General features: G+C 39.4%; 3 protein-coding genes and 1 pseudogene across 3 annotated transcripts; all 4 read right to left on the minus strand.

Annotated features, from left to right (window-relative positions):
• Positions 1-754: 754 nt before the first annotated feature.
• Positions 755-3444, minus strand: LOC135593755 (uncharacterized). Its single transcript, XM_065084015.1, has 2 exons — positions 3332-3444; positions 755-1490 (listed from the first exon to the last, which is right to left on the minus strand). The coding sequence occupies exon 2, from the start codon at positions 1379-1381 to the stop codon at positions 914-916; it is 468 nt and encodes a 155-aa protein (XP_064940087.1). The 5' UTR covers positions 1382-1490; positions 3332-3444; the 3' UTR covers positions 755-913.
• Positions 3445-5331: 1887 nt separating this feature from the next.
• Positions 5332-8530, minus strand: LOC135593753 (uncharacterized). Its single transcript, XM_065084014.1, has 2 exons — positions 7856-8530; positions 5332-5954 (listed from the first exon to the last, which is right to left on the minus strand). Exons 1-2 carry the CDS (start codon positions 8453-8455, stop codon positions 5595-5597), a joined length of 960 nt encoding a protein of 319 aa, XP_064940086.1. The 5' UTR covers positions 8456-8530; the 3' UTR covers positions 5332-5594.
• A 339-nt stretch (positions 8531-8869) lies between these two features.
• On the minus strand, positions 8870-11097 carry LOC103998898 (probable serine/threonine-protein kinase PBL23). The gene is made up of 5 exons (XM_018831425.2): positions 10729-11097; positions 10303-10484; positions 10046-10235; positions 9580-9971; positions 8870-9509 (listed from the first exon to the last, which is right to left on the minus strand). The coding sequence occupies exons 1-5, from the start codon at positions 10979-10981 to the stop codon at positions 9153-9155; spliced, it is 1374 nt and encodes a 457-aa protein (XP_018686970.2). The 5' UTR covers positions 10982-11097; the 3' UTR covers positions 8870-9152.
• A 4363-nt stretch (positions 11098-15460) lies between these two features.
• LOC135593756 (purple acid phosphatase 18-like) lies at positions 15461-20602 on the minus strand (annotated as a pseudogene).
• Positions 20603-20658: the final 56 nt, after the last annotated feature.

Below are 20658 nucleotides of genomic sequence, written 5' to 3' on the forward strand. Positions count from 1 at the left end.
GATAGCAAATCTTTGGAGGAATCCAATCACCTCCAAAGGTGGGCCAACTTGTCACATTCTCACTGTTTGTACCAAGATTTTGTTAAGCTTTACATCAAGCACTAAGTTCTTATACATCACCAACAGCATCTCAATCAATTTCCATGAAGATTTATAATAGTCACAGTTGATTCTGACACAGCAGCAGATAACAGATACAAAAGTGCCACATCCTCTTCTACATGTAGACAAATCTATCTCATGCAAACAGTCAGAATGAAGGGATCCAAAGGCAGTGAAACAAATCAATGCCATGCTGTTTCAGCATGTAATATACTCCCTAAATGTCGAGTAAAAGAACTGACAGCAAGCTTAGATAAGCGATTCTCTACATTGCAGTTGAGGATACCAGCAGAAGATGACACAATCAAGTGCCAGTCTCACCTGTTATTTTCCTAACAAGCAGTCATGTGACAGGAAAGCACAAGAAAGCAAATCCATGGTAGCTACTCTGCCATCATCCTCCACATAATTCCATAAAACCAAGTGCCAAGACCACCCAATCTTTCCTCGAAGCAATGGCTGCGGCGCCATCACTGGTGGAGGTTGGTGCTCAAGGGACAATAGCATCATTGATCTTGCAGGAGATTGAGTATCTCAGGAGGCTAGATCTAGACCGCCGTGAAGTCTCCAACCAGAAAGAGCACAAAGTGAACACGGATGTGGCTTCCACCAGTGGAAGCTGTAAGCAAAAGCCATGCCCAAGTAGAGCAGCTCACAAGAAGAAAAAGAAGGCAGCAGCAGCAGCAGCCAGTGGAGGATTCCTTCCCAGTATCTGTTCTGCAACGGATGCCACTGACACAAGCCTTATTGAGAGGATTGCTGGAATTGGCTATAGGAACTTGAGGACTGATGGAAAGAAGCTGTCTGAGGACTAGGAGGTGGAAACAGAAAGCTTGGAGAAGCCGAGCTTCTTGAGCTGGCTGCTCATGGGATTGCTGCATTTTAGATCTACTATTTCCACAGTGTAAGCTTTCTTTCCAATCCTATCGGTGTCCATATTTCGGTTTACAGGATTATCATCGGATCTTAGCATTGGAGCTCGGTGTCCATTTCGTCGTGCATGATTTGAACAATGTGCTTGCTCAGAATTGCTACCACCGCTACTTCTTCGGATACTGCCATGTTCATTTGTTTGGTTTCTCCTTTGCAATGCTCTCCTAGGATTAGCACCACAGGGTATGGAGACAGGAACTGTTTGCTGTTTTCTTCGAGTGGAAGAAGTTTGTTCTGAATGCTTTGGGGATTCTAATTCTCGAGTCATCAGGGTGCCAATTGTGCCAGTGGCACCGATCTTGACAGAGCCTCCATCATCATGGATAGCATCGGCTGCCCGAGGCATGTTATGTTGTGAAAAAGGGATCTTTTATCCCTGGAAAGCTTGGTTTTGATAGAAAATTGCACTAAATTTATATCTGATGCTTGTTCCAGTAGGTTGCTGGCAACAAATTCTGATAAAGTTTCATGGAAAGCAAAATAAACAGGATTAATTCATTACACTAAAAACAGGGAGCATCAAGAGATTTTGGTTTCTCTAGTAATGCATAATGTGCAGCATTACAAATAAAAACTAGCCATGGTAAACACAAAGGAAGGATTAATTCATATTTTGATGCAGATTTCATGAATGAAATGAATTCAGATCTTGTAAACTCAAACATCAAAGAAAAATGAATGAGTCATGGTCACAGTTACTCGAAATATCTCATGATCACATTGCCCTTTTCTGTACTTATCAATCCCTAGATACTGGACAACAGAACAATGATCAAAGGCAAAGCATAATAACATGAATTCGACCAATTGTTTTCCACATGGATATGGCCTTGACAATTTTTCATTATAGAATTTAACATATTCATTATTTCATTCCTCTTTTGCCAATATGATAATTAAAATATTCTGCTTTGAGCTCTTGCTCGACTTTTCACAACATAAAAAAAAATTTAGCAAGATATAAAATCTGAAGCATCAGGAATATACATTGTGGATTTCAGCTCAAGACACAAATCCATATATATTGCCCAGAAAGTTCTAATATTTGACTGAGATGAAGCAAACATTAAAAAATATAGACAAAAAAGGGAAAAAAGAAAAGCTTTGACAACAGCTTCTTGCACAAGAGCTTTATAAAGAATTTCAGACATTTGGAAAACATACAATCTAATAGAATCGAGAAAAAAAAAAGCACCATCGGTGTTTGTTTCACATCAACCATGGAGTGGACAATGAGCATCATCCATATTTTGGGTCATCATGATTTGGATCAAAGATTCAACCATCAATATTGAAAAAAAATGTACTACTAGCTAAGTGTTCATTATTTGGCCAGTGACTACCATAAATCTTAAAGTCCATGGCAGAACCTACGGAGCACACCAAATCATGGAAAGAATCAAGTCAAAGAAAACAATTTACACGGCTTAAGCAGAATATAATTTTTGGCCCCAAGGATGAACTGACTTTAAACTTCAACTTTTGCAAAGCATTTCTGTGACTCCCCCTAAAACTTATATTACTAGTTTAGCTTCCTGCTCTTCATGATACAATGCTAATACTTCTTTATATGCTTAATAAACTTATTCCACATGCTAATAAAGATAAAAGGATAGCAGTTCAAAATATTTTGAACCCGGATTTGTAAGCAAGAAAGGCCTGCAAGCTAAGACCAAGAGGATTCTAGTGCAGGTGATACTAGTCTAACTCTAGATCACAATTCACAGTTACTCCCAGGAGAAGACAAACTAGGAGGGTCACAATGCATACTGCTAAAAATTAAGAGGGTCCATGAATCTTCACAAGAAAACATACTAAAATGACCAAAAAACAAACTAAATACAATGATATCGTAGTAATACTCTGTCCACTGCTACAGAAACCAAGCAGCAGAACTACTTATGATCTTATTATCTTAATCATCTATTATTATTATACATAAGAACTTTTCTTTTCCTTTGGACAAGTATAAGGAAAAAGATTTTATTCTCTGCTACAAACTTCATCAATTGAAATCAACCATCCTATACAGCATTCAGATAAAGAAAAAAGGTCAAAAAATAGAACATCGAAGAGACTGAGGGGATCGAACCAAAATGTAGCTTACAGTGAATAACACTGACAATAAGAGTCATCAAAGCCCTAACAGCACTATCTCATTCATCAAACCCTTACTAGACTTCGAATCCATCATCAAACATCATGCAATCCAACAAGAACAAGTCCAAAGTTATGAACATCAGCAAGGAAAAGAACGACAAGACAAGGAAGATGGTGAGCAGCAGAAGAGGCGTACCAGTGAGGATTGATTGCAGGGGCTCTCCTCCTATCTCACCACACCAATATCGAGCTATATTATAAGAAGCAGAAGTGATCAACCAGACGATAAGCATTACTGCAAAGAAAACAAAAGACAAAAGGAAAAAAGCAGTGCAATAAATTGTTTTCAATGAGATGGTCGGAAAACGCAATCGATCGGAGGGTGACAGTCGCTATCACCGGATCTTATGAGAATTTATTTCTGCCACCATGTCTCCCTCCCTGTCGACTAAGGATATATATAATTAATATTTGCATGAGATGAAGATTAAAAATAAAAAAAATGGTTTCATATTACTAAGAATTAAAAGAAACATATATCAATTTTAAATTGGGTCAATGTTCGATCTCATGTATGTTAGAATTAATGTTATGATCATCATGATGACCGACCATCTCTCAATAATTGATTTCACAAGGGAATGATGGTATTTAGTTCTTAGATGCATGATTTCTCATGAAGACATTTCCATGGCATTGTCACCTAACCATTCATTTCTAGAGTTTCAAAGCTGTTCTCCACATGAAGACTAGTTTGACTACTACAATGCACAAAAGCAATGATTACAATTTTTTTTGTCAAGAAAAAAAAAGAAAGAAAAGAAACAGTCATCAAAAAGTGGAAATGGAGACTAGTTTGATTGCTGATTGTTTTAATCTATGCCTACTGCAATCAACAAATATATGAGTAAATTTTTTGGCATAAAAATAAGCCATCTAAAAGGTTAAAGCTGGAGACAGCCTAGCCTGAGCAGCATCATCATGGTTTTGTTACTCACTGGACCACATAAATGTACTCTTGCTTTGGCTGCCAAATCTATATAACCATGCATTGAAGTTGGAGTGATGAAATTAAATTGTCATAGTTGATATTCCATTACAAAAACAAGAATAAAGAGAAAAATTGTCATGTAGGGACCCTTGACTGTTCTTGTCAAGACAACCCTGCATGTTTTCCTGCACTCCTGTAATGTCATCCATCATAGCCTGCCTTAATAAATGGCCATGGCAGCATTGCACATGCCCCTTCAATTAGTCAAGTAAAAGGTAGTGCAGCTGTTCCACCACTGTATTAATCTTTCAAAAGTTTTCTTTTTTTCCAACATGTAGAGATGCATTGGATTAAGTGCAGTCAAAATGCATCATGGAAGTAAGACCAGACGCAGAGAAGCAGCAAGTGTGTGTTCAGATCGTCAAAGAACATTCTCTAAGTTGATACTGAAATATGCATTGGTTTATCTGAGTAAACCGGTTGATGTGTTTTTGATGACAGAGCGGACAGAAGGCAACACGAGCCAGCAACTACACAACCATACATGAGATTACAAGTTGAGGGAATACAAACAAGAAGGTAGCTTCGACATACATGTCTCCTGGATGAATCATAGCTTCTGGATAATTAACTTCCATGTCAAAATCTCAGGTGTTTCTAGCATAACTATAGAGTAGAAACTTCTATCAAAAGCAAAGCTACACCAGAGAAACTTGAATGCACATCTAAGTGCAGTGTAGTTTATACAAATGGAAACACCAAGAAGACAGAGTCCTGCACAAGAATGTGGCCATTTCAATTGCCAGAGGTCAGCTCTGCATCTGAAAATCCAGGCTAACACATGAACACCATGAGAAACCATGAAACTATCAGGCCAATCTAAAAAAGTCAGGAATCGGATTGCCTGATTTTATTTTGGTGAAGGCATTTATAGACACCTGCAAGCTCCATTCATCCACATTGACAAACATCACATATTTCACGTCAAATGGATGTGGCAGTTATTGTAATAGTCATAATTTCATAGAGGACCTAGTTGTAAATATAAAATTGAGAAGGATCAAATTGCAAAAGTACAATTTTATCCCACCCCTAAGCCAGCCACCACCTCAAGCAATAAAAAGAAAAGAAAAAAAAGAACTGAAACAAAGGAAACAAAGCAGAAGAGTAAAGGAAACAGAAGAAGAAAGGGAAGAGAGAGGAAGAAAGAGAAAGAGAGTGATATGAAAAGAACTGTCACAGAGAAGATGACAATGACATGGGATCAGCGTGATGACCCAACTCTAAAACTCCGGTCTACAATCAGACAAATTAATGAATAATTTCCTTTCATGTTTCTGAAGGCAGCCCTTTCGGAGATAATTACTTCGATTTTCATCACAGTTGCTCCAATAGGCTTTACTCCGGATCCATGTGTCCAGTGCCTGAGTTCGAGAAAATTTAGCGGTTGGCGCAAGCAATTCATTAACTAATCTTTCGTGCAGTGAGCATCTGTGCCATGCAGAGTACAGTGGTGATAACCCATACTGCCAAGGAACTTCCTGATCTCATCTGCAGTAGTGTTGCTTGCCTGCAGCAACTGCCCATCTTCCTCATAGATGAGGTATGGCGCTTCACCTTTTCTTCTTGACAACAGCTTGGAGGCACCACGAAGAACATGATACTCCCAGCCTTGGACATCAATCTTAATTAGTAGCACTCGCTCTGTGTCAGGAATGACTTCATCCAATGGGACTGTTGCCACCTCCACAGCAATCTCTTCATTAGACTTGAATGCTAGCTTTGCACCAGTTGCAGAGATTGCACTATTGTCAAGGCGGCCAACCAACTGAATCATCAAGATGAGCATAAAATGCATTTCAATTAGTATGCGATCTTCAGGAATGACATTTTGAAAGTAATAGAAGGCTTTTACAAATTCAAAGTCACCCAATTCTGATTTGCAAATCAGTAGAGCTGTTTTTTTTTTTTGTAACCGATTGAATTAATTACAATCAGCTATAATTGCAAAAGTTAGTAAGAAACCGAAATAGCTAGCTACTTTAATTAAATGAGAGATTAATATGACTTGCTGGGAAGACTTATCGAAGACATAAGATCTTTCCAGATGGTAAAATTTCCAGTTCAAAAGTTTTCCGGTAAGAGAGACCTACACAGATTTCATGTTTCAAACTTCTTTTTTCAGCATAAATGCATGGCCGGAAAATTTTGCATCGGCAACACCAGTATGGAGAAAATAATGTCATAATTAACAGCAATTTTCTACAACTTGTTTACACCAATGTTTATTTACAAAGAGTACAAACACCTGCCTGAAGTTTTAAGAACAAGTTATTTTTTGAAACAATATCTTCAAGAAGGTACTAGAGCATGATGGAGTCAGGTGTGCCAAAGCCCATCAAATTAAGGTTTTTTTGGTCCTGGTTGTTCCAACCAACATAATTACCCTCTTCAAAGTTTGTGAGCTAAGAGGATGGAACAAATCTAAGAAGAAGGATCATATGGAGCAAAAACAGAAAAGAAAGATCTTAGAATATCATAGATGTCATGTAACCTACTAAATGGGCCTTCAATTTATAAATAGAAAAGCAACTCTTATGGATCATTGGAAATTTGGATACTTTTCCACTCAACTTAAAATGTTAGTCAATTGTATCCAAAAACAGAAAATAACTTTGAGATAATTTTTATATACCACAGACATAATCCAAAAACATATAAACAGAAAACAAATTTCAAGGGTTTAAAAATCTTCAGTATAGTAGCAACTATATTCTTTGAAATATCCATCTACAATATGGATTCAAGATCTTCTTGCTTAGAATTCCAAAATCACCTAGCCACATGATAAAAGAAGTCTACCTCAAGAATGAGTCGCCTTAACAAATTACCTATACGTAGATATTTCCAAGAATTAAATCTTTACAAATGCTGATTTCGTTATAGTTAGTGGAAATACACAAAGTAGCATTTATAGCAATGTGAATTCCCACATAAATATTGGCAGCATAATTTATCAATCCTCTCCCTCCTATAAGACAACTTTCTGCTTCCCTGAAGCACTGAGGATAATTAATTAATGATATCCCCCAGAATTACCTGACTCTCCATGATTGACACATCATTGATGATAAAGTGATAGACACAAACTGCACACAGGTCATACAGGTGCTACTAGTGGTCATTTATATAATGAATACACTCCAAAAAAGGCCTCCTCAAAGTGAACATATTAAGTAGATTTTTTCTCGAAACTGACATTTATTTTAATTCATTCAGATATCAAAGATTTTACAACTATTTTAATACAGAATATGGTATGAGTTTCATTTATGTGGTGATCTAAGAATCTGCTAAACCAAACTAGTTTGCCTGATTGTAATATGCAACCATCAATAGTAGTTTATGGGAGCAGTCTAATCATAGCAATTTAATTGGCATAGTGCAACTACAAAAAGCCTGTGTTCGTTTGATATGTCAAACTGATACACAAACCGGAAATTATATCAAATATGGCATCATTTGTCATGAAAAGCATCTGATGATGTTGATTTTATGGTGAGTTTGTCATAGAACAAGAATGTTTTACAAGCAGCTTCTAATTCTGTAAAAAAAATAAAATCACGTATAAAGTCACTATTCGGTCACTTTAAAGGGATTACATGCACATGAAAACACCTACAGAATTGAATGCCAGAAAATTGAAGAAGAAGAAGAAGAATATATTACCTTGTGGAATGTAATGTTTCCGATCCGATCTGAGGCAGCCGCGGCATAAACCGTCACCCGATCCCCTGCCCGATTCAAGAACACGCCGTCGCAGATTCTTTGCAGATTCTCGAACACCGGCTCGAAAGCGACCACCCTGAACCCCATCGCCGCCGCCGCGAAGGTCGCCATCCCCACATTCGCCCCCACGTCCACCACCACCCCACCGTCCTTGTCCTTCCCCTCGAGGAACTCCTGTACCGTCGCCGAGATGTCGGGGCGACGGAAGGGTTTCCCCTTGAGCATGCGGGCAATGTTCTTGTGGGGCTTTTCCGGGAGGGCACCGAAGTCGGCGAGGGAGTAGAGGAAGGGGTGTTTGACGCCCTCCACGAGGTTCGCGAACACCGGCGACGCCTGCGGGCAGGCGTGGCAGTCGAAGGGCCGGATCCCAGATGGGGATAGGAAAAGGGTCTCGCGGGCGCGATTGGGGCTGGATTTGGAGATCGGGTAGAAGAGGAAGAGGAAGAGGAAGAGGAGGAAGGAGATGGGGAGGAGGATCGAGACTAGGGTTCTTGGGGAGCGGAGAGGCGAGGGCTTCTCCCTCTTCCACGCGTTCGCCATTGTTTTGGGACGCAGAAGCGAGCGAGCGAGACTGATGCGAACGCCGTAAGAAGAATATCGCGTATAATTCTTATACAATAAGACAACAGTGTATAGAACAGAAGGGAAGAGTAGATTCCTCCGTGTCGAGCGCAAGACGAGGCGGAGTTACTGTCTTATTCCCATATACGAAGATATCATGCATAAACGAGTGTATTGTGTGCGAGAGACTCTACGCCGACACACGGTGTATAATAGAGACACCGAACGGGAGATCGCGTGTGCGTCTTGTACACAGATGAACAGCGTGTAGTCGTATGACCAAGAAACCATGGGAGTTCAAAGGAGACTTAATGGAGTGGTCAGTTCATTTTTATTTTGGTGATTGGAATTATTTTTTGATCTTAAAAACAACTGCAGAACAATCGGTTGATGATATGTGAACAATAAATATATTACTGCTCCATTTCCAGATGAAGAACACTGCGAAGGCAATCCCTTTGTGGCAAACACTTCACCTTTGTCACCGGATATGCTGCAGCACACAAAGATGCACAACATGTTCAGACAACTATAATGCAGTGCATAATCCTAGTTCTACCCTTCATGTCTCATGGAATTAATACAAGTAGGCCTTCGAAGCCTCCCAATCCAGCAAATAAGGTAAACAGTTCGCATCAAATTCCACACCATTCCATCTTGTTCTTGCGTTGCGGTGCTAAACCACGTCAAGTTCATTCAGTTCCTTCTCCCTGCTCGAGAAGGAATAGCTTTCCTGGTCACTGGTTGAATCCAATACCTCCTTGTTGCCCTCCCCTGCAGTCTCTTGCGCTACTTCGGAGCTGGAAATTGGTGCAGATTGTTCAGCTCGATCGATGTCGTCGTTCTTCGGATCGGCCAGGTGCTCGAGAGCAACCACCACGTCGCTGATGAGCGGCCGTATGCTGGCTTCTTCCTGGAGGCACATTGCAGCGACAGCGAGAGCTTGGTAAAGGCCCTTCATGGGGTACTTCCCCTCAAGTAATGGGTCAGCCATGGCCACAAACTTGCTCTTGTCCTTGAAGAGAGGCTCTGCCTGCACATTCCAGTGCAAAGATGTCAGCGTCCATAAGCTCTCCAAGAAGAAGACTGGTAGACAGACATACCCAGTGAACTAGGTGTTGTTCGGGTGTCGGTTTCGTGGTGTCGATGGCTCTCCTTCCGGTGACCATCTCCAAGAAGACGACCCCGAAGCTGTACACGTCCGACATCTTTGTCAGCTGGCCTGTTAATGCATACTCTGGAGCGCAGTAGCCGTAGGTGCCCATCACCCTGGTGGATACGTGATTCTTGTCTCCGACCGGACCAATCTTGGCAAGGCCAAAATCCGATAACTTGGCGTTGTAGTCTTCGTCGATAAGTATGTTTGATGCCTTGAAGTCTCTGTAGATCACCGGAGGGTTTGCAGTTTCGTGCAGGTACTGAAGACCTTTGGCTGCACCAGCTGCAATTTTCATCCTTGTGTGCCACTCCAGTGGCTTCGCATCTGCTGATACATCTGCAAGTCTCATCGAACGGATGATGGTCAAGAATGGAAAGGAAGAACAAGTGGAAGAACGATGAGGAGTGAACCTAGAAGATGGTCCTCCAATGAGCCCAGTGGCATGTACTCGTAGACCAGGATCCTTTGATCGCCATCGGCGCAGTAGCCGAGCAGCTTGACAAGATTGGGATGATGCAGGAGACTCAGCATGAGGACCTCGACAAGGAATTCACGGTTGCCCTGGAATCCATTTCTGTCAAGCTGCTTGACTGCGACGATCTGTAGCAAGGGGAGCTCATTAGAATCGCTCGGAGATGTAAGGAGGATCGGAGGTGATGCGTTATACTTCATTGGTGTCCTTCAGTTCGCCTTTGTACACTCTCCCGAATCCACCTTCACCCAGTAGGTTCTCCGAATTGAAGTTTTGGGTTGCCGCTGCCAGTTCACGGAAGGTGTACACATGAGCTGCGATGTTGTCGCTGCCGATGCATAGGATCTCCTCAACTGCTTTCCTATGCTTGCCACTATCTGCCAGGAAGAGAGAGAGAGAGAGACAGAGAGACAGAGAGAGAGAATTCATCCAACGAGTCCTCTGTTCATGACTTCAATACATGCAATCGGAGTTCTTCGTTATAGCATCTCAAAGAAATTCCAAGAGAAAGTAAAAATACATTTCTAATCTTTTGTCTTCTAATCATCAACTAGACAATCAAGGAGAAGAAAACATGGTTTGATCAAGGAAATCGACAATGGAAACGAGGAGAAGACATACCAGATCGGAAGGACATGGTGCTGACAAGCGAGGCGAGATGATTCGCTTTCTTCTGCTGCTGCTGCTTCTTCCTCCACCACCTCTTCCACTTCCTCTTCCTCCACGTCTTCTTCTTGTTCTCGTCCGACGGAGGCTTCTGCTTCCTTCTGCTTTCCTCGGCCTTTGCTGCGTCCTCCTCGTTGGCGGATTTGGTGCAACACAAGCAATCGATCACTCCTTTGCTCTTCTTTGTGGTGTAACTTATCAACCCCATCAAGCACACAACTGTTCCTCGAACCGATGAGAAGTGATGAAGGGAATTATTGGTGTTCAATAAGATTCCCCCACCATCTTCATCATTTCTCTTCCCTTGTTCTCTTGCCTCTCTCTCTCTCCTCTCTCTCCCTCCCTCCCTCCCCCACGCCCCCACACCCCGGAAGATGGAAACAGTAGTTGTTGAGAGGATTGTTGGAGAGAAGACCGGAGCTAAATTTGGGTCATCCCTCCTCTGTGTTTTGACCATCGAGCTGGGCTGCGACTTCGGCTGGGAATGCTGGTACGTGTACAGGTGGAGGGATGAGACCATCACATTACTAGGATTTGATTATTGATCATATCAAGGTTTAGGCTAATCATTTATCTCATTGGGTTTGGTTATAACATGAGGTCTTCATATTAGATTTGATTTCGGATCAATTATCTTATCACGCTGGATCGTAATACTAAGTCTATCGATCGATCAATCAACACTCCTTTCATGAATGGCTTTCTAAATCTCTGAAGATGTTTTTTAGATTGAAATATATAACATGTATATATAGTTATTCATCATAAGATAATTGGTGTCCGCTAACATTTGACCAAAGGTTAACTCAAACATCATGTGAAGCACTTTCTGGAACGTGCTAGAATGTAACATAGCATGTAATGCAGCTATCTTCCTTCCATCCTGAATGCCAACAAAAGCAACTACTGCAGTTGACATACGATCATGCAATGCATGTTGCCACGAGAGAAGGAAAAATAATTTACTGAATTAGAAGAAAGATAAACAATTTAATGAACAGCTGCTTTTTCTCGATGTACTTTTATGGTCTTTTTTTAACTAGGTGTTTAAGTTTTCAGAAATGGGTCTTCTTGTGATATATGAAGTGGCAAATGAGAAGTTGAACGTTAACATGGTGAGAAAGTTCATGATGGAGATTTGGAATTTTATTTTGAGTCAAATTTATCCAAATTTAATGATTAAAATTTATCGAGTTAATTATCTTGTCTAGAAAGAACTATTCTATTATCAAACAACTATTTTCAAGTGTTAGGGAAAAATATTGTTGACCGGTTTGTTAGCCCAAAATAGTCCAAACGCATGTGCATAGGATTGTTCAAAGTATCTCCGAGATGGCTTCAAGGTAGATATGAGATGGCTCCGAAGTGGATCAGAGGTAGCTTTGAGGTAGCTTCGAGATGACTCTAAGGTGGAAGTATTGTGCTCCTGAGGTACCACCTATACGAAGACCAAGGTTAGGTGAGATTTCTCGATTTAATACCTCAAACACTCCGGTTCGTAATTGGAGGTCTTCAAATGTGAACTCAAATAGTTCAAGAAAGAAGAGTCTTTTTTTCTTTTCCTCCTATTTAGGATATATTTTTATATATTGAAGGAGGGGAAGAAAATTTATGATGTCTTTCTTTGTCATAAAGAAATAGATGAGAGTTTAGGATTACCTTCCTTACCATAAAAAAAAAGATAAGGGAGTTTGGGATTACCTTATCATCAAGTGAGAGAAGAAAGTTTGTGATTATCTTTCTTACCACAATGAATTAGAAGTAAGCTTGCATTTCTCTACTTTGAATATTTGTATACGTAGGCGAATGGAGGATGACTTGAATGACACATGATGTCTACGTTTCAACTATTAGTAAATTCTCTATCATTTGTCCCCTTCCTAAGACATGCTTCAAGACTCTTGCAAGAGGGATTTAAAGCACGTCATTTGATTTTTTTTGTCATGAGAATATTCGGAGATCTTTTTTTATGGGTCGAGTTTTTTCGATTCAAGTGTCTTGAGATCATTAGGCTCGTACTTTTATCACATTAGGCTTTCCTTTGTGATGATCGAGTTTCTCAACTCACACACCCCGAATACATTTAGCGTGTGCCTATACCATAGTGGACTGGTCAAATTTCCCAATTCACACGTCTTAGGTCCATTCGACCTTGCGCCTTTATCATAGCAAATTTATTTTGCTATCGATTAGGTTCTATCAACTCATGTGTCTCAAGCATATTCAACCTTGTGCCTCTGTCATATTGGATTTATTTCGATGCTTATTAGGTTTTCTCAACTTATGTATCTCAAGTGCATTTGGCCTTGCTCCTTTGTCATAGTAGATTTATTTTGACACCGATCGAGTTTTCTCGACTCATGCATCTTGAGTGCATTTAGACCATAGCGTATTTATTTCAATGTCGATAAGGTTTTCTTGACTTACGTGTCTTGGGCACATTCGATCTTGCACCTTCGTCGTAGCAGATTTATTTTGGTGTCGATCAAGTTTTCCTGACTTACGTGTCATGGGTACATTTAGCCTTGTATTTCTATCATAACAGATTTATTTCAAGATTTATCGAGTTTTCTTTACTTACATATCTCGGGTACATTTGGCCTTGTATCTCTGTTATAATGGATTTGTTTCGATACAGGTTAGGTTTTCCTAACTTACACATCTCATATGCATTTAGTCTTATACCTCCGTCATAGCGGATATTGAGTCTTACCCCATGGCAGGCTTCAAATCATATTTTCGCCATGGCGTATTTTATGTCCCTTCTCCACTATAGTGGATCTTGGGTCTTCCTTGTGGTAGACTTTAAATATTCTTTCTATCATGGTGGATTTTTTGTCTCTTCACCATAGCGGATCTCGAGTCATTCCACCATGGCAGAGTTCAAATCTTCTTTTGGCCATGGCAGATTTCATATCCCTTCTTCGTCATGGTAGATCTCGAGTCTTCATGCCATTGCAGGCTTCAAATCTTCTTTTCGTTCGTCATAGTAAATTTCATGTTCATTCTCTATCATAGCGGATCTCGAGTCTTCCATGGCAAGTTTCAAATCTTCTTTCTATCATAATGGATTTCATGTCTCTCATCCATCGTAGTGAATCTCAAGTGATTCTAAGATGTTGGCAATTGCATCAGTTGGAGAGATTCTAACAGATGTCTATGTCATTGGTAGTTGAGGCATTGTTCATGATTAAGATGACAACATCGTTTATTGGGCTAACAAAGACAAGAGTGGAGAAACAACTTACGATGCGTATAAGTGTTTATACCTAAAGGACGAAGTTAAAGAACACCTATGTAAGAACGAGCAAATGGGTCGAGTTCATCCCTAGGGATGAGGGGCTTAGGTTGTTGAATAGACGCTAGTGCCTCGTTGGCATCTATGTCGAGGTGGACATATCCACATATAGGAAGAATGGTAGTTGTCCTCCTAAGTGAGTATTATGGGTTGGAAATAAGGCCATTGGAGCATTCGTTAAGAGGGTTGGTAGGTGGATGTTCACATGATGTCAGGCCCTCTTTCTAGCACCAAACTATTAGGAAAAAATATTATTGATATCTTGGTTAGCCAAATATGGTTCAGACTCATATGTACAAGATTGTTTGAAGTGGCTCTGAGATGGCTTTGAGGTGAGAGTATCGTGCTCCCCATATGAAAGTATTATGCTCCCAAGGTGTCACCTATATAACGACCAAGGTCGAAAGAGATTTCTGACTCGATTCCTCTAACACTCAAGTTAATAATCCGAGGCCCCCAAATGTTGACTCGAGCAGTTCGAGAAAGGAGAGAGTTCTTTTTCCTTTTTTTAGAATGTGTTTTTATACTTTAAAGGAAACGAAGAAAGTTTATAATATCCTTCTTTGTCACGAAGGAAAAGAAAAGAATTTAGGAGTGTCTTCGTTATCATAAAGAAAGATGAGTTTCATATTATCTTCCTTACATAAAGGGAGAAGAAAGTTTATGATTGTCTTCCTTATTGTAATAATGAGAAGGAAGCTTATATTTCTCTGCTTCGAATCTTTGTACACTTAGGTGGAAAGAGAATAATTTGGATTACTCATGGTGATTGCATATCTAACCGTTGGTAAATTTCCTATCAAGGAGCTTTATCCTTATAATGAAGCTTTGGTTGCCATGAAAATTTATGATTAGGTTTTGGACTAATGCAGGTAATCTATTAGTTAGTTTTGCTCATTTGTGATGTATCCATCAAAGGCAACTGAAGCGTACGATGCGTCTTTCACGAATCAGAGCATTTGAAGTGTCTGATGTTTATTATTACCTGATGTGGGTACATTAAGATATGCACTACATGGGTAGATCAGGAAATCTACAAGTCGATTGGCAAGGTACCTAATCTACCCGACATAAGCAAATCCAGAGATTTACAAGACGGTTAGTAAAGTAGATTTTGTTACCCAATGTAGACAAATTGAGATTTGTCTGATATATCATAGCCCAATGATGACAAGTATCAACCATACTTCCAACTTATTTGATGTAAGAACAGCTGCTAAAGCTTTTCCACAACATGATCTATAGAAAAGTTGCCCACTCCTTGCGACTAAACCTTGATACCTTCCTTGCATTAACCAGATATACCGAAAATAAATCCATTGATTTGAACTAATATGATTTTAGATTTATAAGAATTACATTGATGCAATGGCAGACACAGAGCAAGGCTAATATAACAGGTGGTGTGCCAATGTTAAATAGCATTTAAGAGATTCTGGAACATTAATCCTCTATACTCGAATGATTAAGCTATAACCCTTTACATGTAGAAGTCGACAGTAGTTTTCAGCAAGCATCATGCTTCACAGGATTAAGCATATAGGCATGTAATGATACATATTTACATCAGCAATCTGAAGATAGATTCCTTTTGGTTGGAATTGCTTCGAATCCAACCTTTAAGGTGCCATCAGAAATTTTCTGCACTCAGGCTTCTTCTCATCTGACACATCCAATACTAGCTAACGAGTTGATCCAGACCTCATCTGATTTTACTGACTCGTCATCATCATTCCTGTGCCAACTCCAAAATGCATGTGTCGAATTCACAATCTTCAGTTCTCCATGACCAAAGCTTGCTTCCCTGAAGACTGACCACTCTGGCTTTGGGTTATAAAATCTGCCAATTTGGACCCAAAAATAATGTTGATACGCATTTGAAGAAGACAGGTAATGTCTAAAACAAGCTCAAGTGACATGATTAAAAAAGATAAGCATACCTTTGAGCCAAACCTTCCCTGTTACCTCCGTCTCCAATGGTTATGTGCATAAGGCCACAAGGATCAAACCCACCATTGTGGACACGAGTCTAAGGTTTGCATAAAGAATCAAATGTACCATGCTAAGTTATAGGATATATAACATAAAGTATGTCAAGAGCTGCAAGCTTACTGTTCTTTCATAAGCATGCACGTGGCCAGCAATAAAAATATCGACACCAGCAGCATAAAGCAATGACTCCATTGCAGCCATCATGCTTTTTCCTTCACCTTGATGAGCCGAATTGCTGTTATACCATGGTACATGTGATAGAACTATCAGCCAAGGTGTCCTTTCCCGGTCTACCCCAGTGAGATCATCCTATAATTTCAAGCAAAAAAAAATACACCACATGGATCAGAAAATGAATCTTCTTGAGCTATTAATTGATGAAATATAGGAACTATTAAAACGTAAAAACATGAATGACTATTACTAATGGAAAAAAGCAACGGCCAATTTTGTACAGGCAAAAGAATTCATATTTGTGTACATCTGTGCACAAATATTAATATCCATCCAAAGATGAGCAAATGTCTCGTCTGTCAGAAAATAAACAATATAATTTAGTTGGAGATAGAAGAAACAGACCAACCTTTAACCAAGCATATTGATCTGAATTCTCATCAGAATCTGTATAAGAACCTAGCATGATAATGTGAACACCTGCAACTTCAAATGAGTAATACAGATTGGATGTAGAACCACTCTCTTCATATGGCATCTTCCACCTTGCATTGTATGCTTGAAATCCAGATTTGAAAAATAGTATACTCTCCTTCTCATGGTTCCCTTCTGTTACCATCCATGGTCTAGTGCTAGCAAGAGGCTGCACCAGTGCACCAAAAGAATCCCACAAGTGCTGCTGGTAATCAGCATAGGAAAGATCCCCAGGGAGAAGATGCACATCATATTTGCACTGGTTAATGTGTTCTAGAGTTGATTTCGTCCAACCTGTTTGACCAAGATCACCAACTACAGCAAATGCTATTGGAAATTGTGAAGGTGGGGTCTTAAGCTGGAACTCTGGACCTTGTCCCCCACATCGGTAGAAGTAGACTGTATTACTTCGAAGGGGTCCAATAACAACATGATTTATCATCCCTGAAGAATAGAGTAAATATTTGTAGGATGCACGCTCTCCGCGAGATGATGAAGTGTACATTCCTGGTAAAGTTCCATACTCAACTATTGAGGGAGAAGATGCATCACCCGTAATCCATGTTATTCGCATGTGTTCTGCCCCTGCCAAAGAAATGTGAACCTGCAAAAGACAAATTGGATACTAGTGAAGTCCTTTAACACAGAAAAGCCATGAAGTTCATCTTTTGTATTAAATGAGACAATTGATTCAAAGGAAGATGTTGCTAATATAGAATAACCTCCTGATATACGACACGGTTATGTACCTCCAAAAGTCACTCACTACTATACTTCATTCAATACTCTACAAATTGAGTTATTCTAGTTCTTTAAAAACTATCAAGCTAGTGATAGAATATTAATTAAAAATTCAAGGAGCAAGTATGCCCCACAAGAGATCTTCCTTTAAGGATTCTTTTTCTTCACAAGCAACCATCATGTACCAGGCGGTCAATTACTCAACTTTGAGTCTTTATTATGTCCCTTTTTAATGCACTTAAACTAATTCAGTTAATAGTACAATATGTTAAGTCAATTGCACTAAATTGCTTTAGTGACCGGTAACACGAATTTTCCAAAACCCCACCTGTTAATATATGGACAAGTAGCATCTTCAACCTCAAATATCAGAAGATAATTAGGATTTCGACATTTCCCTTTTTAATGCACTTAAACTAATTCAGTTAATAGTACAATATGTTAAGTCAATTGCACTAAATTGCTTTAGTGACCGGTAACACGAATTTTCCAAAACCCCACCTGTTAATATATGGACAAGTAGCATCTTCAACCTCAAATATCAGACGATAATTAGGATTTCGACATTACTGGAATTAAGTCATGGTAAGTTGAAGCTTTACGACCTTGTATTCAGATGGGCATCACACTTCAGTGCTTTCTATCTTTGGTATAGCATTGTGTTCAATCATGCACTTTGGCTACAAACCAACCACAAACCCTAAATCTAGAAGCTTGCTATGATAGTTAATTTACATGACCAAAACATAGTGGAGATGTAATTTTCTGGTTAAACTAAGTTCAACTTATGAATTACTTATTAAAGAACAAGAGTTCGTTAAAAGAACACACTCAAGCTCTAGTTAACAATGCAAAGCTGAAGCTTTCAGTATTTGAAGATACGAGTTGAAGGTGAACCAAACCATGAATTGTCTTACAAGACCATTTAAAGATAAAGTATTAAAAGGTAGCCAATCCTTAGCCTCTTTTGCAATTACATGGCAGAAACAAAGAGTATTGCTCTCCACTATCTTGGTGTTCAAGGTAAAAACTTGCTACCGAGGAAGGATAAGTAACTACCAATATTTTAAGATTTGATTGCTACTCTTGTGCACAAACTCAGCTCTCTTTTAGCTGAAACTTACTGCATTGATGTCAAAATTTTAGTGTTCAAATGTTGGTGATTTCTGTGGAAAGAGATTTTACTCTGTGTGTCGTTCATAAATTTAGCAACCGTAGAGTACCTTTATCACTTGTGTACAAATTATACATAAGTGATAGATTACTGTGTTCACAGAAGAGATTTCTTTATTAATTTCTATGGTCTAATATCAAATTTAGACATTGCAATTTATAAGCAATTTGGATACAGCATGACCATATAATCTACTTATGTCATCTCAACTTGTGTATTTCTGTTCAATAAATGTTGCTTGGATAGTTCCACAAAGCTATTTTAAGGTATCATCAAATTGAACTGGTATCAGACCTATCTCCAGTAAACATACAGGATCAACAGTTAAACCCAAAAGCCAATAATAGAGACCTACAAGTGTACTCGAATCCATATCCAAGGGATACTGGATGTCAGATTCAAAAGTCGTAATGGCTTTCCCTTAATGTGCATCAAATGTCATATGGACATTGGATTGGTTATTAGATTCTTAAGTTGTTATCTGGGTTGCCCTCAGTTATACATCAAGTGTTACTTGATTTTACTTTTTCAATACTAAAATAATACTGTTGAGCAGGAGACAGTCAACTAAATTCGGATTGTTTTTACCATACCCATCATGAAATTCCATCAAATTTTGATGGGATCAGTGTCCATTGAAAACACTGGATCTTATACTTATAAATTTTCTAACTTTTTTATGTTCTTTGTGTATACATCCTAAAACTGGCAAACATCATTGATGATACCTTTTTTATTCAAACAACACAGTTATTCTCAGGATAATGTATATTGTATGCAATAGTTTTAATTATTTTGATTGTTGAAGCATTTTATCTAACACTTTTGCCAACCACAAACTCACATTGGAAATAAGATGGCGATCCTATTATATGACCAGGTTGGAGAAACCTGATAGACTAGTATTTTGTATTGCTTAACATTTAATACACGTTGAAGATGAAAACATACACAAGAATAGAACAGGCATCCAAGACAAAATTGAATGCTCTCATACAGTCACCCAACTTACATTACAAATTTATATGAGCAAGGCAAGACCTACCAAGACATGTTTAATTAGACGTTAGAAAAAAATCAAAAATTCTTCCATTTAGTAGAATTCAATGCAGCTTTACTGAACTTGGGGACTCAACTGAATAACAAAAAGATACAACGTTATTAGCTATATATTTGCTAGTTTCTATTTAAACAATCAAGGCTAGCCAAACCCCATCACCGAGAATTCCCTCCACCCTGGAGTTACCAAAAAAAGAAAGAACAAAAAAGGTGTGGGGGGTGGGTTGTCTTTCCTAGCAATCACGCACGCACAAATAAACAGACCGTGTCCTTGCAAACTCAATTTGCACCGTTCACCAATCTTTGACTTCTTACGTAGCTCTTGGATATGTTTCCCTCCCACACTCCACCGACCCTTCGGGCATCCCAATCCTATGAATGAAGAGAAAAGACTCGATCTTTGACTCCCTGACCAGTTCTAACAATCAATTTCCTTCTGCTATCGTATCACTCAAAGCCTTAATAGTGCAAGAACCAAATTTTACTTTTACAACACTTGAACATCAAAAAGGAAATAAAAAAAGAACCTTCAGCAAGAAACCTGATCGGGGAAGACAGAAAAGGAGGCCGATAGCAGATCCAAACTGCTAAAGATCATACTCTCAAAGATCAACCAGTAAAAGGAGAGAGAGAGAGAGAGAGAGAGAGAGAGAGAGAGAGAGAGAGAACAGTCTTCTTTGGAACCAATGGCCGAAATGATCACCTGTTGGGGATCGGATGAACGCTTGGGCCTCCACGGAAGGCTTAGGGTCTGCCTAGGCAAAGGCCGGACGTAGCCCTCTCCGCTCCCGTCTCCAGTCACCGGAGAAGAGATGCAGAGGAAGAAGAAAAGAATCGCCGCCTCCGTCACTTCCCGTCCCATCTGCCGTTCCTCCTCTTTTTTCCCTACTTTTGTCTCTATCACCGGCTCACACTATGGGTGGCAATATAACGTGTAAATATCATAATTTTTTTGGAGCGACGGACTCGTCCT

The sequence above is a fragment of the Musa acuminata genome, chromosome BXJ1-9, assembly GCF_036884655.1.
Source record: "Musa acuminata AAA Group cultivar baxijiao chromosome BXJ1-9, Cavendish_Baxijiao_AAA, whole genome shotgun sequence".
Lineage (NCBI taxonomy): Eukaryota > Viridiplantae > Streptophyta > Magnoliopsida > Zingiberales > Musaceae > Musa > Musa acuminata.

Excerpts from the sequence above, each read along its gene's own strand:
- LOC135593755 (XM_065084015.1), bottom strand. The coding sequence starts at position 1,381 with ATGCCTCGGGCAGCCGATGCTATCCATGATGATGGAGGCTCTGTCAAG.
- LOC135593753 (XM_065084014.1), bottom strand. The coding sequence starts at position 8,455 with ATGGCGAACGCGTGGAAGAGGGAGAAGCCCTCGCCTCTCCGCTCCCCA. Across the intron at positions 5,955-7,855 it reads GAAACATTACATTCCACAAG|TTGGTTGGCCGCCTTGACAA; the intron begins GTAATATATTCT and ends TTGATGATTCAG.
- LOC103998898 (XM_018831425.2), bottom strand. The coding sequence starts at position 10,981 with ATGGGGTTGATAAGTTACACCACAAAGAAGAGCAAAGGAGTGATCGAT. Across the intron at positions 10,236-10,302 it reads AACTGAAGGACACCAATGAA|ATCGTCGCAGTCAAGCAGCT; the intron begins GTATAACGCATC and ends CCCTTGCTACAG. Across the intron at positions 9,972-10,045 it reads ATTGGAGGACCATCTTCTAG|ATGTATCAGCAGATGCGAAG; the intron begins GTTCACTCCTCA and ends TGAGACTTGCAG.